The sequence below is a fragment of the Trachinotus anak genome, unplaced genomic scaffold (assembly GCF_046630095.1).
Source record: "Trachinotus anak isolate AG129_WGS33_773 ecotype Australia unplaced genomic scaffold, CSIRO_AGI_Tana_v1 ptg000004l, whole genome shotgun sequence".
Classification (NCBI taxonomy): Eukaryota; Metazoa; Chordata; class Actinopteri; order Carangiformes; family Carangidae; genus Trachinotus; species Trachinotus anak.
This window is the reverse complement of record NW_027273855.1, coordinates 20,177,248-20,194,365: the sequence shown is the minus strand read 5'-3', so window position 1 is coordinate 20,194,365 and position 17,118 is coordinate 20,177,248. Positions and strand designations below refer to the sequence as shown.

At 39.1% G+C, this 17,118-nt stretch overlaps 2 protein-coding genes and 1 long non-coding RNA gene across 5 annotated transcripts; 1 reads left to right on the top strand and 2 right to left on the bottom strand.

The window, feature by feature from the left end:
- Window positions 1-400: 400 nt before the first annotated feature.
- On the bottom strand, window positions 401-8,707 carry LOC139620846 (polypeptide N-acetylgalactosaminyltransferase 6-like). The gene is made up of 11 exons (XM_071476795.1): window positions 8,365-8,707; window positions 6,524-6,985; window positions 6,235-6,407; window positions 5,568-5,717; window positions 4,965-5,199; window positions 3,700-3,817; window positions 3,052-3,252; window positions 2,811-2,930; window positions 2,021-2,122; window positions 1,496-1,654; window positions 401-1,211 (listed from the first exon to the last, which is right to left on the bottom strand). Exons 2-11 carry the CDS (start codon window positions 6,949-6,951, stop codon window positions 1,098-1,100), a joined length of 1,800 nt encoding a protein of 599 aa, XP_071332896.1. The 5' UTR covers window positions 6,952-6,985; window positions 8,365-8,707; the 3' UTR covers window positions 401-1,097.
- A 920-nt stretch (window positions 8,708-9,627) lies between these two features.
- Window positions 9,628-12,558, bottom strand: LOC139620848 (uncharacterized). The gene is made up of 3 exons (XR_011690892.1): window positions 12,021-12,558; window positions 10,169-10,271; window positions 9,628-9,855 (listed from the first exon to the last, which is right to left on the bottom strand). It is a non-coding gene; the product is annotated as an uncharacterized lncRNA (long non-coding RNA).
- Window positions 12,559-12,776: 218 nt separating this feature from the next.
- Window positions 12,777-16,948, top strand: LOC139620847 (sperm microtubule inner protein 11). 3 transcript variants are annotated; one of them, XM_071476796.1, is made up of 4 exons: window positions 12,777-12,912; window positions 14,352-14,528; window positions 14,632-14,755; window positions 14,836-16,948. In XM_071476796.1, exons 1-4 carry the CDS (start codon window positions 12,822-12,824, stop codon window positions 14,882-14,884), a joined length of 441 nt encoding a protein of 146 aa, XP_071332897.1. In that variant the 5' UTR covers window positions 12,777-12,821; the 3' UTR covers window positions 14,885-16,948. The 3 variants fall into 3 exon arrangements, with proteins under 3 accessions (XP_071332897.1, XP_071332898.1, XP_071332899.1); XM_071476797.1 differs by lacking the exon at window positions 12,777-12,912 and adding an exon at window positions 12,992-13,111; XM_071476798.1 differs by lacking the exon at window positions 12,777-12,912 and adding an exon at window positions 13,071-13,137.
- Window positions 16,949-17,118: the final 170 nt, after the last annotated feature.

The following is a 17,118-nucleotide window of genomic DNA, read 5'->3' as shown; positions in this document are numbered from 1 at the left end:
CAATCAACTAATGAAATAGTTGATTCCACAATATTAATTAATTAATTAGTTTATTCCAAATAGAACAGTCTAGTTTTAATTTTAAAACCATTATAGAAGTTAAAAACATGAGTTCTAACTATTGACCTGAAGTGATGAGTTGAATAAATGAACTGCTGATAATTCACTGAACTCATTAAACAAAGTGTGTAAAGAAACAAAACTAACATATTAACCAACTTCCCAGAATGCATTGTTTGAGAGTTAAGACTCTCCAGAGACTCTCCAGAGTGCCCATGCTGAGCCCTGTCCACTGCTGAAAACACCTACAATGTGCACGTCAGAACTGTTTCACAATGTGACCATGTCATGTGAGAATGACAAAACAAAATAAAAATACTGAAAGGGAAAAAAGACACAATTCAAAAATGTTATCTTTATTTTAAAAGATACAAAAGTTTAAGTTAAGTTAATTTTTTTCCTTTAACAGGAAACATGTTAAAAATATTTTAGGTTTTGGACAACAATGGAGCACTATGACAAATAAGCTACAGCAGGCTTTAGCTACACACAATATGTTAGGTATTAATAGTAGGATCAATTTCGTGTTGGTTTAGGGCTTTTCATGGGATTAGCTGACAATGAGAAAATGAAAAGATAAAATATCATGGAACTTATGCTTTATGAAATATTCACAAGCTCATACATTTGAAAACAAATGATAATAGTCACTGCAATGATTCCTCCTGTTGATACGGGTAAAGTAAGAGATGGGTGTTATAATGGCCGTCATAATCAGCCCTCACTTTGTGTAAAATGCATTTTAAAGTTCAGCCGAAGCTAATCAACAGTCTCAGTTTGTCATATTTACATACAGTTAAAAATTCCCTCTTGTTAAGGCAGACAGTGTTTCCTTATTGGGTTGATGGGGGGAATTTTGTGCTAAAAGGACTGTAACTTTGTAAGATTTTTTTTTTTGCTTCAGCCTGCTGAAGCCTCACATTAGCTTCAGTTGAACTTTAAAAGGCATTTTTATAAACAAGGATTCATTCCCAATCTTTTACACTGGCATTGCCCTATTAATAGGATTACAGACCAACATACACAAATAAACAAAGTCAGATGAAGGACCAGCTTTGACTGAGTCTGGTGGGTGCGCATTTAGTCACGATCACATGTCCTCCTGCCACTGTCAAACACTTGCCTGATGAGGGATTCTGCAGATGGTTTGTCTGAAAACAACAACAGTGTAAACTGTGTGAGATCTTCTGGCATGATTAAGTCAGTTATATCTATGGATTTAGAGCCTGTAAAACAAACTAAGAGGTATAGAGTGACAAGAATGTTGAAATGGGAATTTGGTTTCTGTGCAATCAGAAACAGTGTTGTAACATGAGTTGCTGCATTATAATAGTCACTGAAATTATTCCTCCTGTTGATACGGGTAAAGTAAGAGATGGGTGCTATAATAGCGGTCATAATCAGAGTTTGGTTGCTGCAGAAATGCATGCTGTACCTGTGTAAAGATCCACACTTGCTCAGGTGCTGTTGTGATAACTTCTCCCTTCAATCGACACAGTTGAACAGACACCTGAGATTTTCCAGTGTTTGCATGTAAACACATCTCATTGTCAGGGTTGAGCTGTACCTCGTAACGGGGGGTGTACTCAAAATACTACAAATCACACAAACAAACAATGTATTTAAGTTGGGTAGGAATAATGTTATTGCCATCAATTCATTTAAAACTGTCCTCTAGCTTGATATGTTGACCTAAAACTGATTCCCAACCCTCCTGTTACCCCTCATTTCCTTTTTAGATTTCTTACACCTGAGGAACTTTAGTCCAAAAAAGCAGAAGGAATCCAATAAGAAAAGAAAAAAGAATTGGGGAAAAAAAATTATAACCATAATTATGTGTGATAGAACACAATTTATTTTCCCTTTATCCCTTTATCTTCCTTTCCTTTTATTCTGCTGACCCATCAGATTTTTGTGACTCTCAGTTTGGGAACCGTTGACCCAAGAGAAGTTTGTGTACCTGACTTCCACATGTTTTGTAACATTTGAGCGTTTGAACAGACTTCAATTGATTTTTTGTCCTCTCCACACCCAGACAGCACTTTAAACCAACGTTTTCCAACTGCAGAAAAAACAAAACAAATAACAGTTTTCCAGTTGCCTTTCTTTTACCACTGTATCTCCATCTAAAATGTACTGTGTATGTAATTTCATTTTAAGGTTTAGACAAAATAAGAAAGTATATTCACACGCCATTAAACTCATAATAGAAATCTAACATTAAGCTAAAATAAACTACAATGATCATATTTCACACTAGCTCTCATGTAATTATTCAGACAACAGATTTATTTCTTAAAGCAAATAATATTCGGCAAGTAAACTGACAAACTGAAGGTCAAAATGTAATTTTTATGTCTGCTCTTGATTATGGTATTATTGTGTATATGCAAGCCTCACAGTAATAAATTATTTTTCTTAATGAGAAACTAATGGAACTTATGTGTGAGTTTTCTGTGTTTCTGTCTATATATAAATTGTATATATATTTTTTTACTTTTACACAGGTTTATCTTGAAAAAGAGACCTTGTTTAACCTGTTTGAATAAAGGATTTTAAATAAATTGTCAGGTTTATTTCATTCATATTCTCTGCAATAATGGAAAACCCTATCCAGAAAATTATGACAGTGGGCAAGAAAACCGATGTCTCAAAAAAGAGATATGTGAGACATGTATGTTATACAAATGCAAACTGTACAAAGATGGTCAACCAATGAGAGGAAATCAACTGTTGATCAAGTAGCTCACCTGTCCATAGATGTGAGGGATGTAGGACTCTGGGTAAATGTTCTTCAGGTACCAAGAGAAGTTTCTGCATTTTAATCTCTCCCTAAGTTTACGGCGTTCAGTGACATCCCCAAATGCACTCTGAAGGGCAAAATTACAAAAGAAACGCAACGTGGTGGGGTAGCATGCATTTCGAGATCATATAGTGTATATAGTGTGGCTATTTTCCTGGGTTGGAAAGACACTGTGCATTAGTGCTAACCTCTTTAGAAATGAACGCAGCCAGTCTGTCTGCACGATAGAAGATCCATTTGTACTCATCCAGCCAGACCTCAGCCAGGCGGACCAGGTTGCGGGTGATTACAGTGGAGCCATTGGGGAAATGGTGGGGGCTCGCTTTGCGGAAAATGTGCCCTACAACAGAACAAGGAATAATCTCGAGCTGACCTCCACATTGCCAGACCTGCAGTGGAAGAGGACACACAGCACAAGGTGTAAGGCTTGTAACCCCTTGTAAAGCATATACACACAGGTGACAAATTAAAGGGAAAACCAACAAAAAATGTCTTAGTAAGGTGTTGGGCCATCATGTGCCACCAGAACAGCTTCAATGCTCCTCTGCATTAATTCTGCGAGTCTCTGGAGCTCTACTGGAGGAATAAACATCATTATTCCAAAGGATATTCACTCATTTGGTGTTTTGATGAACCCGGTGTACAACTGGGTTGAGATCTTGTGACTGAGAAGACTATAGCATATTATTCATTTTCATATTCATCAAACCAGTCAGTGACACCTTGCGCCCTGTAGATGGGGGCATTGTCTTTGTATTTCTCCACTCACTTTTGATATTTTTTCCTTCAATTTGTCACCTGTCTGTATAAATTGAAAAACAATGAAAGCTTCTTACCCTGAAGGACATTTCCAAATTCTCACCACCCCAGAACTCCATCTGGTCATCATAGGTCCCAATATGCTCAAAGTATGATTTAGATACAGAGAACAGGCCACCAGCAAATGTAGGCGTTCTACAAAATGAGACAAACCAGTCACTATCAATGACCATAAATGATTCAATTCAAAAGAACAGTTTGGGAAATCTTATTTGTTCACATCTTTATGCTAAACATGTAGCTGGAGCCAGCATACAGTTAGCTTTTAGCTTAGCATATAGACTGAAAAGATGAAGGAAACAACTCTGACCAAAAGTTAAAAAAACACAGCCTAACAGCACCTTTAAAGCCCAGTAACGAATTACATCTTATTCATTTAATCTGTAAAATGGTGAATTGTCATTTTTAGACGTCAGATTTTGTTTCTTTTTGACAGAGCCAAGCTAGCTGTCCCCTTTTACTCCATGTGCTTGCTCCATCTTTACATTGACCATACAGACAAGAGAGTGGTATCTATCTTCTCATCTAACTCTCAGGAAGAAAGCAAATAAACATATTTCCCAAAATATCAAACTATTAATGTAAATTAGCTGTAAAAACTTGTCAGCAGATTTCAGGAAAATTCGGCATTGCCTTTGGCCTTGAATGAACTGGTTACACTTGGGTTAATAGAGCCACCTTGTGGACACATGAGCACCACCCAAGCTGACAGTGGGCGAGGGCGGGATACACCTGCCAGTCTATCACAGGGCTGACATATAAGGACAAACAACCACACACACTCACATTCATACCTATGGGCAATTTAGAGTCACCAATCAACCTATCGTGCATGTCTTCAGACTGTGGGAGGAAGCCAGAGGGAACCCACACAGACGTGGATAGAACATGCAAACACACACAGAAGGGCCCCAGTTCGTACCCGGAACCTTCTTGCTGTGAGGCGACAGCACTAACCACTGCACCCCACCACTTCATGTTTTGGCTTACAACACCTGAACTGTTTGGTATATAACCAAGACCCGTTCCTTCTTGGATACCTTGGCTCAAGACAAACGTATCAATATGGGCCATGCCATTATCTGTCTAAGCACAAGATTTCATCAACAAGCATCTGGAGCGCTCTGGTGCAGAATCATAATATGGGCTATTTGAATGGCCATAACTAAGTACCAGATTTAGAGGATCCAAAGAACATTGCTTTTCTGTTTATATGCAGTGTGTGTGTCTGTGTGCATGTGTGTTTGTGTGAGAGAGAGAGAGGGGATACACTTTTATGTACCTGATGGGATATGTCTCATTCTTCCTACGGCTCATCTCTTCCACAGGGATGGGCCCCCATTCAAATGTGAGCCTCCAGTCAAAATTCCCTCGACTGAAATGAGGCCTTTCAGGTAGTGGCTTACTGAACTTAAAGGTATCTTCGTTAATACTGGCAATTTTTGGGCTCACCACAGCAGTAGGCTGCTCTGCTATCCGAGCTAGAAGAGGCTCCAGCCATCCAGTGAAGCATTCACCTGTGCAGATGCATGTATTTGTCGCTCAGTAGAAATAGTCATCACAGTCAGGGGTGTAGCTCAGGAGTTGTTGGTTGAATGTGGAAACTCTAGGGCCCCTTATAGTTTTCACTTGTTCCCTCTCTATCATTTACTCCTACTAAATGCCTAACTTTTAGGAAAAAAAGATAATTCGTCAACATTAACAAACATTGTGCAACAGACATCTGGGTAAACATTATTCTTGTATGTTTCTATTTATCGTAGATGATAAAATACTTGTTGTACAACTGATACAGTATTTGAGGAACATTTGCAGTGCTGTTTTGTGATGTTTCTCTTGCAGACTATCAACTGAATCCTATATGAAAATGTAAGGGTGCACATACAGTGGGAATCCAGGAAGGTGAGGACCTCTCCTTGTGCAGCTTGCACCCCCAACAGTCTGGCTGAGACCAAGCCTTTCCTCTCTCTCTGTCGTAACACACGCACTATCTTCAGCTGTTCCACATACTCATCTAGTTGAGTCTTCAGGTGATCTAAAGACAGAGGACTCAACAAGTAAATCTGGGGAAGGACAAATCCAAACTGTGGTGAAGTCTCACCATTTACTGCAGTGGTGTTCCTGTGTCATCCTCTAAGTGTATAGCAGCAACACAGTTTTGGATTAATGACTATTATATTCATGGAACATACAGAAAAGATCCTTTACATTTGTTAAAGTTGCTTTAAAGTACAGACAAGTACTCATGTGATCCATTGAAAATACTGATAGCTTTAGGTTTAAGTGATGTCAGCACTGGAAATAATGTTTTCAAATTTGAGATACTTGTACATTACTTGTACCAACCAAATAAAATGCTACTGGCTCATTGTTGTTGTATAATAATATATAAAAGTATCACTGAACCTACTGTACAAGTAACACCCACATCTCTGCTTTCTGAGCACTTTCCCTCTTGATACATTTAGCTGATGTTATTTCAGTAACAACATGACATGTATATTCTTAAGGAACTTCCCCCTACATTTATACAGCATAGCGAGGACTCTTACCATCTGTGCTGGCATCATCCACCAGTAAGATCTCTGTGAGCAGGGCAGCAGGAGCAGTGTGTAGGACACTGTAGACCGTCCTGAGCAGAGTGGACCAGGCCTCATTATGAAATACTATGATAACACTGGTGGTAGGGAGGCCAGGACAACGCCAAAACTTCTGTTCCAAGCAGCTGTGGGCGCAAAACAGCGGTCAGATTTTTTTTTTTAACAAGACGCATATTTTCTAAAGAATTATATGTCAGTGTCACCATCCACCGAACCTCAAAGGAACAGTAAATATTCTCACTCTGGGTGGCGGGTGTCGTCCCCAAGGTCGCGGTGCAAAGAGATGCGATCACTGGCAAACTGGTTAAACTGGTTTTTATCAAACCCATGAACGTTCTCGTTACGTTCTTCAGCAGTCATTGGTTTGGACACAAAGGCTTTGCCATTTGCACCCGGTGCCCTGGAATCTTGAGGGGGCCTCTGAAGGTGAGGCTTCAGCTCCTCTTTGGTGTAAAAGCCAGGAGGACAGTGGGAAGGCCTACCTGAGGGACCCAGGACAACAGGTGGGAGAGCTGATCCTCCGAGGTTCAGCACATTTGCCTTAAGTCTTTGTGATGGTAGTGGGAGCACTGTGTAGTCCATCGTGTTGTATGAATGAAAAACAATGTAAGTTAAAAACAAAAAGCAGAAAACTGCAACCAGGGCGAGTCGAAGGCGACATATATGCATGGTTTGCACAGGGAAGGACTCATCTAAAATAAATCTGAAAAGAGATCACATAAAATACAAGATTATGGACAGCACTGAAACCTTTAAAAGATGATATCTTCTTAAATTTATTTTTTCTTTGCTGTTTTCCTTTTCAACATGTCTAATATTCATGACACGCATAAAATTAAACGCCATATTGTTTCTCATCATATACACTCGACTTTCACAATGGGCTCTATTTCAACAGTCCAAAGTGCATGGTCTAAAACGCACGGCGCAAGTGCATTGACAATATCCACTTTTGCTGGAAAAAGTGGTGCCATCTCCCCTTCTCTGTAAAAGCCAGGGAGGCTTGCACCTTTGCGCATCGCTCCTATAATGAGAATTAGATTCTTGAAGCGAGTTTGTTACATATTGTGACTGTGAGCCGAGTCTCAGCGCAAGCAAGCAGCGGCTCTGCGCGCCCAGAGGGGCAAGAAAGGGCTGAGTTAATCCATGCGCTGCGCACAGCTCTGCAAAGACGCAACGGCACAGATCACGACGTTAGACGCGTTATTACGAGAAGTGTGAATAAATATTCGCTTTATTATGAAACTGTAGGACAAATTTAATGTAGGTGATGAGTGGGAAACTCCGTGGTGGATTTACCAGGTAGTAAGAAAGAGCGCTTTTCTGAAGAGCTTCATTTATGTCCGGACATCCAGGATATACATGGCAATGTTGTGCGACCCACAATATGCCACAAAGAATGATCCGACCTTCTGAGGACTTTATTGTGATGTCTCACCTGATTTCTCCAAACATCTGAAGCGCATTCAACACAATCTGCTTGTGCGCAACAGGCAGAGTGTTTTTGGGCAATGTAGGAGCCAGTGTGTTGATCTGAAATGAGCAGAGACCCTTGCGTTTGGCTTTGCGCCGGGTGTAAGATAGAGCCCACTGAGTCCACAAAGGTAGTCTATTGTAAAATATACACATGAATAAACTTTCTATTTGAATTCACAAGCTAAAATTCTACACATAGACCACTCCCTCTGTTTATATGTACCATAGGTCCACTGTACAGTAGCCTATATTCAAAATCAAAACAATTGTAGCCCATATGTTGCGCAGTGATCAATTCATAACTTCTGTAGCTGTGATTTATCCACAAAGGTTACAATGTTTGTGTATTTTTGCCCTACAGGTTTCCCACACCACTCGATCATCAAGTAGGCACAATTTTTTACATAAATCTGTATTAAATTGGAAAAATGAACGTAAGACATTGTTTTACTTTACAATGTTTTGAAATTCTACATTGAATAGATGTTACTATTCACAAGAAAGGCCTCATGAACATCTAATAAACAAGAACAGAAAATGTCATAACACGCCTACTGTATGTCTATTAGTTCTGAGCTGGGCATTACAGGACAAAGGTATACTTACTGTTGTTCCGATATGACCACATTCCTCCACCTGTGTTCTACCTTTGTATGTGACACTGAATAAATTTTTTTTAGCCTTTCAGGAGGAGAGTCCTTGGCGTTGGCCCTGTCACACAATTGAGTAGGTACAGCGACTGCTCAAACCGGTCTAATACTACAGTTGGCATGCTGGTGTGCCATTTGTGTCAGTTGTAATAAGCCTGCCAGACTACATTGTACTTTACATTACATTAGGTATTCATGGTGTGGCTCTAAGAGGCAGGTGAGTGACGTCAGTGAGGCACAAAGGTGAAGAATCACTCTCAGTACACTGATTATGGTACCACTTTCTATAATGAGTTGGTCTTTATAAGGGGGGTTTCAACATCAATCCACATGTTTATTGTTGTTAATAAATCATTTCTTCACTCCTGAAAAACACTTGCTTTGTCTTCAGATACCATCGTCATTTCATCGGGAAAATGGGCATCTGGACCAAAAGCTGTTTTTAAAATTGCAGACAACTTTTTGCTGCACTCTAATAAAAATTACACTCGCTCAACTTAAAAAAAAAATTGTTGTAACAATTTGCATTGATCTTTTTAAGTAATTCCAACTAAGACATTATTGAGTAGTTCCCATGAGACTTTTGTAGCTGGACTAACTCAGTTAGTCTAGTACAACCAACTTGATTTGTTTTGTCCTCTACAAGCTTAATTACGTTGAACCAACTCAATTTTTATACCAAAGTTTTTTTATGTTAATAAGTGGTCAACTTACTCTATTTAAGTTGCTACAACTCCTTTATTTTACTTTCTTTTCTACTCAGAAAAGTCCATGCAAATTGTTACCTCAATTTTATTGAGCACAACTAACTTATTTCACTTAAGTCAGAAGAAATTAGACAATGCAATTCCAGTTTTACCGTCAAAGCACATTTATTGTAAGCAACTTCAATATCGATAACAATTTTTATTGCAATCAACACTGTCACTGCCTGCTATCTGGACAGGGTTCTTCCTTAATGAAGCTGGTTTGTGCGTTATGTAATAAATGTACTGACCTTGTATAGAATAAAGTGTAGACAGCACAACTTCACAAAATGTACAGATGTGATGTAACTGTAAGTTCTGTCTATTTGAACTTAGATGTTAGGTAGCAGTAGTCCTGTAGTAATAACCTGCTGTCTATATGATGTTTTTCAGTGTTTTAATGTTGCTATCCGTTGTTGGCAACTGTTGCTTTCCTAACCGGATGGTGCGACCAGTTCTCCCGTCTCTGAAAAAACAAGAGGAAAAAATACAGTTAAAATCAAATGTGATCAAAATAAACAGCTTATTACCATCCAACAGAAACAAAATGTAAGAGATCACTGCCAAATCACAAGTTTCTCTGATTGTATTTGCAGAAAATATTAACTGTTCAAAATATATATACAAAAAAGATTAATATTCTTTGCAATACTCAAGGTTTGAAAACACTGCAATCTTCTCTCATTTTGAACACTGGTTTTCTGGAGCCAAAAACAGAAACTGATCATTTTGCGGAGCCCCTTAATTTTATTTTCAGGGGCTGTAACTTATTTGATGTGGTGTTGGCTCTCAGCCTACATTTGCACACTGCATGTGGAGAGTATTATTTTCTTTTAATCAACCAACTTTTAACACAAAAATATTTTTACTTTGAAGACATTAGATAGCTGGCTAAAAGCTGAGGACAAAGCATGCTGCGGACATTTCACTTTGAGTGTAGTGTGACTGGACTGGGCGCTGGTCGTTACTTGCTGTTGCACATACAGTAAAGACAATAAAAAAATATTTACTCACCAGGTAAAGTGAATCCAACCCCCTGACCTTCACTCCTTGCAGTCTCTCCCTGTGCTGCTGGTGCAGTCTGGCAGCATAAAATGGCCGTTGGTCATGTTCTCTGCTGGCACACGTGATAGGAAGCTGCACTAACTTAATATTATAATACAATATTAAGTTTCTTTAACTTAATTCTTTTCTTTGTTAAGTGGAGGCAGAAATGCGTATCCAAAATCAATATGTTTTTGAGTTAAGACAGCTTTCTTCATTTTTCATTTTGATCAACTTCTTGAAATAAGTTATCAACTTAATAAAATAATGGACATGTAACAAATTGTATTTTTTCTGTTGAAAAAGCTCATGTTTTTAAGTCATACTAACTAACCTCCTGAATCCTTTCTTAGAGTGTGGCTTATCAGAAATTGAGAAATCCCTGACCGTTTATTTATGACTTCCTAACATTATATAATAACTGCAGACTTGGTGGCTTATAAATGGCTTTTGTGTGACCTGTAAAGCATTAGTAAAGGATTTATTAATAAAGCCATTGGTCCTAATTAAGGCTTATAAACCCACAACGCGAGGTATCAGAGAGTGGTAACCTACCAAGCAGACTGTATTACCCCATAAAATTAAACGCCATATTGTTTCTCATCATATACACTCGACTTTCACAATGGGCTCTATTTCAGCAGTCCAAAGTGCATGGTCTAAAACGCACGGCGCAAGTGCATTGACAATATCCACTTTTGCTGGAAAAAGTGGTGCCATCTCCCCTTCTCTGTAAAAGCCAGGGAGGCTTGCACCTTTGCGCATCGCTCCTATAATGAGAATTAGATTCTTGAAGCGAGTTTGTTACATATTGTGACTGTGAGCCGAGTCTCAGCGCAAGCAAGCAGCGGCTCTGCGCGCCCAGAGGGGCAAGAAAGGGCTGAGTTAATCCATGCGCTGCGCACAGCTCTGCAAAGACGCAACGGCACAGATCACGACGTTAGACGCGTTATTACGAGAAGTGTGAATAAATATTCGCTTTATTATGAAACTGTTGGACAATCTAGGTGATGAGTGGGAAACTCCGTGGTGGATTTACCAGGTAGTAAGAAAGAGCGCTTTTCTGAAGAGCTTCATTTATGTCCGGACATCCAGGATATACATGGCAATGTTGTGCGACCCACAATATGCCACAAAGAATGATCCGACCTTCTGAGGACTTTATTGTGATGTCTCACCTGATTTCTCCAAACATCTGAAGCGCATTCAACACAATCTGCTTGTGCGCAACAGGCAGAGTGTTTTTGGGCAATGTAGGAGCCAGTGTGTTGATCTGAAATGAGCAGAGACCCTTGCGTTTGGCTTTGCGCCGGGTGTAAGATAGAGCCCACTGAGTCCACAAAGGTAGTCTATTGTAAAATATGCACATGAATAAACTTTCTATTTGAATTCACAAGCTAAAATTCTACACATAGACCACTCCCTCTGTTTATATGTACCATAGGTCCACTGTACAGTAGCCTATATTCAAAATCAAAACAATTGTAGCCCATATGTTGCGCAGTGATCAATTCATAACTTCTGTAGCTGTGATTTAACCACAAAGGTTACAATGTTTGTGTATTTTTGCCCTACAGGTTTCCCACACCGCTCGATCATCAAGTAGGCACAATTTTTTACATAAATCTGTATTAAATTGGAAAAATGAACGTAAGACATTGTTTTACTTTACAATGTTTTGAAATTCTACATTGAATAGATGTTACTATTCACAAGAAAGGCCTCATGAACATCTAATAAACAAGAACAGAAAATGTCATAACACGCCTACTGTATGTCTATTAGTTCTGAGCTGTACATTACAGGACAAAGGTATACTTACTGTTGTTCCGATATGACCACATTCCTCCACCTGTGTTCTACTTCTGTATGTGACACTGAGTTCATTTTTTACAGCCTTTCAGGAGGAGAGTCCTCGGCCCTGTCACACAATTGAGTAGGTACAGCGACTGCTCAAACCGGTCAGATACCATCGTCATTTCATCGGGAAAATGGGCATCTGGACCAAAAGCTGTTTTTAAAATTGCAGACAACTTTTTGCTGCAGAAATTGAGAAATCCCTGACCCTTTATTTATGACTTCCTAAAATTAATAACTGCAGACTTGGTGGCTTATAAATGGCTTTTGTGTGACCTGTAAAGCATTAGTAAAGGATTTATTAATAAAGCCATTGGTCCTAATTAAGGCTTATAAACCCACAACGTGAGGGATCAGAAAGTGGTAACCTACCAAGCAGACTGTATTACCCCATAAATCTAACTAATTATTGACACATATATTTCCGCAGCCCAGGTCTGATGCCCAGCAAAAGCAGTGTGCTTCCCCCTTTCAACACTTATTTTAAAATGTAGCCTGCGAACGCTACTTTGTGTTTCCTGCGTATTTTGTTCATTTGTTTTGCAGGCTGCACATTTAATGATATATATTTTTTTAATTTAATTTTTTTTTTTTTTTTTTTTTTTTTTTTTTATTACAGAGAGCAAGTCACTCGTCATCGTTACTAGGAAGTCCCCGGGAAGGCAGGACGTGTTGCCATGGTTACGTCTAAACCAAAAGTTGTGATTTATTTACACAGCCTGTCTCTGTCTCTCTGCGCGTCTCGCCTCGTTTACTGTGCCACACCATGGCCTTCTTCGGTTTAACACACCTGGGTTATCAAAACCCAATAGGCGACAAACTGATAGTGGGTCCTCCGGGAGCGACTCGTTGTGAGGGTAAGAGGAGCTGGACCTGCAACCGCTGCAGCTAGCTCGCAGCTAACGACAACAGGCTACTTATTTCATTCTTTAAGTCTCAGAAATAGCCAGGTTTATTGGCGTTAACAAGTGATAAAATAAGTGCTAAAGATGGCAAATTGTTGCACTGGAAGACCTTTACAACACGGATTATGGGATCATGGGCCCCTAGGTGCAGGCATGTAAAAGGCACCCATCCCTCATGTGTGTCATGTGTTCGTAATCTTTTTGCATCTCCTTGTGGTTGTTTTCCTCCCTTTTGGTGGTTTTGGGTCTCTGTAGTTTCTGGAGGTTTTTTTTACCACAACACAGAGACTCAAAAGGTTTGAGTAGTTTTAAGTCATTTGGGTTTCTTGGTGGTTATTTTGAGTCTCTTGTTGTCTTTTTGTCCTTTTGTGGTAATTTTGCATGCTTTTGTGGTAATTTGTGTCTTTTTGTGGGCGTTTTGTGTTTCTTTGTTTTGGTTTTGTGTCTCTTTAAGGCTGCATCTCCTTGTGGTTATTTTGAATCTCTTTTGTGGTAATTTTCTGTGGTTGTCTTAAATATGTTTGTGGTCATTTTGCATCTTTTTGGGGTTGTTTTGCATCTTGGTGCACTTTTTTGTGTTTTTGTGGTTGTTTGATTTACTTTCCAACGGGAAATGTTAACAGCCCCCTGACCTCTTGTGCCCCTGTGACTGAGCCTGGTTGACCTGTTCAGTACTTCATGCTTTCCAACATGTGGAAGACTTAAATAACACTAAAAATGTACCTATAACATTTGACTGTATTTAATCAAGTGGTGTCATTGAGATCAAGATTTTTGCAACTAACCATTCATTTTCTGGAGAACCTACAGGGGAATATTTGGCAGTTTCACTTTAAAAAAATGACTGAAATGATCAATCTGTCATCAAAATAGTTTCAAATTATTTTCTGTTGATTAATTGTTTTAAGATCTAGATCCTTTTTTCATGAGACCTGGGAAAAAGTAACCCAGAGAGCTACACATACAGCACATACTGTGTAAGGCAAGACAACCTACAACCAAGTGACAAATAAAAGCAATTCGAAAAGTCATAAAGGACATCAGTTGATAAGCTTTAAAATGGCCAAGTGCAGTGAAAGACTCAAGCTGTATCCTTGTAACTTTTTTGTTATAACCCTACTGTAGAATTTTGTGCAGTTCTGCAAACCAAATATAATTACAAACAGTTTCTCATTTGGGGTTGTCATGTTTGAAATCATCAACTACTAGGGCACTGTATAATACATGCTATATTTTACCATATTTATGAAATCTCATATACTGTACAAATGGTTAAATACAACTGCTAAAGTTTGACTTTAACTTGATATATTGTGTCCTTTTTGTAACAGCCACACATTTAATAATGTAATCTAAATAATGACTGCTGTATACTGTGCACTTCTTTACAGATGGTGGGATTCACATCAGAGCAGGGCCACCTCCATCGCTTCAAGAACAACAGGGACCCCTGAGATGTGCAGACAGATGCAACGTTTACCACCAGCCTATTCCTTACAGCACTGACATACACCATGGGAGCCATGAACGATACAAGGAGATGGTCAAACGGGTTCAAACACCCAGATGTAAGTAGACATAAAGATGTTAGACATAATTTAAGGGTCTAAAGGACACATCACGGCTGTAATAAGGCAAGTGCATGAAATGAGAAAGTCTTCTTTTCTCCAGCTCCTAGCCAGCTGTACATTATGCCTCTGACGGACAGCCAGCAGTATGGATGGATGATGTCCAAGAGTCCTGCACCATGGACACAAGTCAAAAGATTTCCCCGAAAGAACAGTGAGATGACCAAGTGGGTAACAAAATCTAATATTGGATTTTAGTTTTACATGTTATCTTGATCTGAGTGTAATCCACTTGTTGCTTTCACAGGTTCGTCAAGGAAATGTCAGTGACAGACCGGGAGTTCAGCCTTTTCTGATAGCCCTCTTCATATTTCTTCTTCTTCACAGTCACTACACACTGACATAACAGATGCTGCATCATTTTTAATGAGAATTTCAGAAATAAACCCATTGAACCGATAAGCAGATCTACTTTTGGAGATTTTTCATGCGTCATTGTGTTATTAATTAATTAATTAATTAATTCTATTAATGGATTTATTTTTCAGATTGAAGTAATTAATTGAGCTGTGAGTAAGTACCTCTGTTGAACAGTACTTCTTTTTCCTGTTTGGAAGTCTAGAGGTATGAATCTTCAAAACAAGTCCTGATGGGTACAAATAACTTTCTGGCTGCTAACTGGTCGAGGCGGCATGGTGGTGCAGTGGTTGTGGGTTCGAACCCTGGGCCTGGGGCCTTTCTTTCTGTGAGGAGTTTGCGTTTGGAGTCTGCGCGGGGTTCCCTCCGGGTACTCCGACATCCTCCCATAGTCCAAAGACATGCACGTTAGGTTAACTGGTGACTCGTAGGAGTTAATACAAGCGTGAATGGTTTTTTGTATATATGTGAGCCCTCTGATAGACTAGCGACCTGTCCAGGGTGTACCCCACCCTCGTCCAGTGTCAGCTGGACCCCCGCGACCCATTTTGGATAAGCGGTATAGAAAACAGATGGATTGATAACTGGTTGAACAGTTTGTTATTATTAACCTTTAAAGAATTCAAAACAAATTGCCACATGTATATATTACAAACCAGTCTGACATTAGACATAAGATGTCATCTTACCATCTCTCAGGGGTTCAGACCTGAAGGTTTAAAAGCACTGCTGGAGTGGTCTGTAGAAATAGTGAGATTGCACTGCCCCCTAAAGGAAATGATGATAATACTTCTTCATTTTAAAGGATTATAGACCAGAGACTGATGGCAGAGTTTTTCAGTGCTGTGAGAATTGAGATTAGTTAATAAACAATGCAAAGTTAGTTTTTTTTACATGAGGTACACCAGGCGCCATAAAGAATGTGTCTGAGCTTACTATCGCAGCACACTCATCACTGAGGAGTGCAGGGTCACCTGAGGTGCCGCAGTAGAGGAAACAGAAAGATCACAACTGCCTTTCTGATTGGAACAGGAATGAAGCGGGACCAGTGGGACCAGGAGTATTTAAGTTGACAGTAAGTGCCTTCCTTGTTTGGCACAGATAGCTGTCAGCTATCAGTGGTGGAATTTAAGGGTTGAACAGCAATAACCTATTTATTGTGGGTATTATTTTTAGGCTGAAACTACCCAGCAGTAGATTCAAGTACAGCTGATTAGTTTATTAATCAGTTTAATTTTGGATGGATTGGTTGAACAAAACAAACATTGTGTAGGTGTCACTTTGGGCTCTGGGTAATTGTGACAGCATTTCTCACTATTTTCTGAATTTTTATGAACCAAATGATTGACTAATCATGACAATAATTAGCTATCTGCTGATTAATCCTTAAAGAAGATAATCATTAGCTGAGTGAAATTCTGCTTCTACATTAATACATGAGTAATGATGATATAAAACATTATAGTATATCAGTTACATGAGGCAATTTTTCTGCTTGAGTACTTTCCCATTTTCCTGACTATACTATAAAGTTAAATTTCAGTGCAATACTTCAATCTAAAGGATGTGAATACTTCTTTCAGCATGGGTTGATATTCCTCTGTTAAAAAAAGAAAAAGAAATCATTAAACCTGTAGTTGCAATACTTACTTACGTCTTGCTAACAGTTTTACTGGGGTAAAAACAAGCACTGAATGCAACTCAGAACTGAAGGTGCACAAATTATCCACAGGTGGCTCAAGTGTATAATTTCTATAGGCTATTACTTACCGTAACTTTCCTGTAGATGGTGCCAGGTTACATGTTCATCAGCAGTACTGCTGGTCCTGCAGAACCCCTTGGATATATAATATTGACTATGTTTAGTCTCAGGTACTTTGCATTAGTGACCATGTCCTTGTTTCGGCAGTCCATTGCTTCAGTTTATGGTCCACCCTTGTATGAATCCATGACGTATTCTTCGTCTTCCTGTTAAATTCATAGTAAAAAGGGCAAGTGATTAATTGCAAGATGTTGCTTTTTTTGTTTCTTACAATTACTGTTATTTACTTTGAAAATACCTTTGTTTGCAGCCCTGTGTTGTCCAATATGTTATAATCTTAATAGTTATCAAGGTTTGCTTTCATGAAAAAAGTGAAACTTTGTATATTTGTGGCCTGTGTGGGTAACTCTT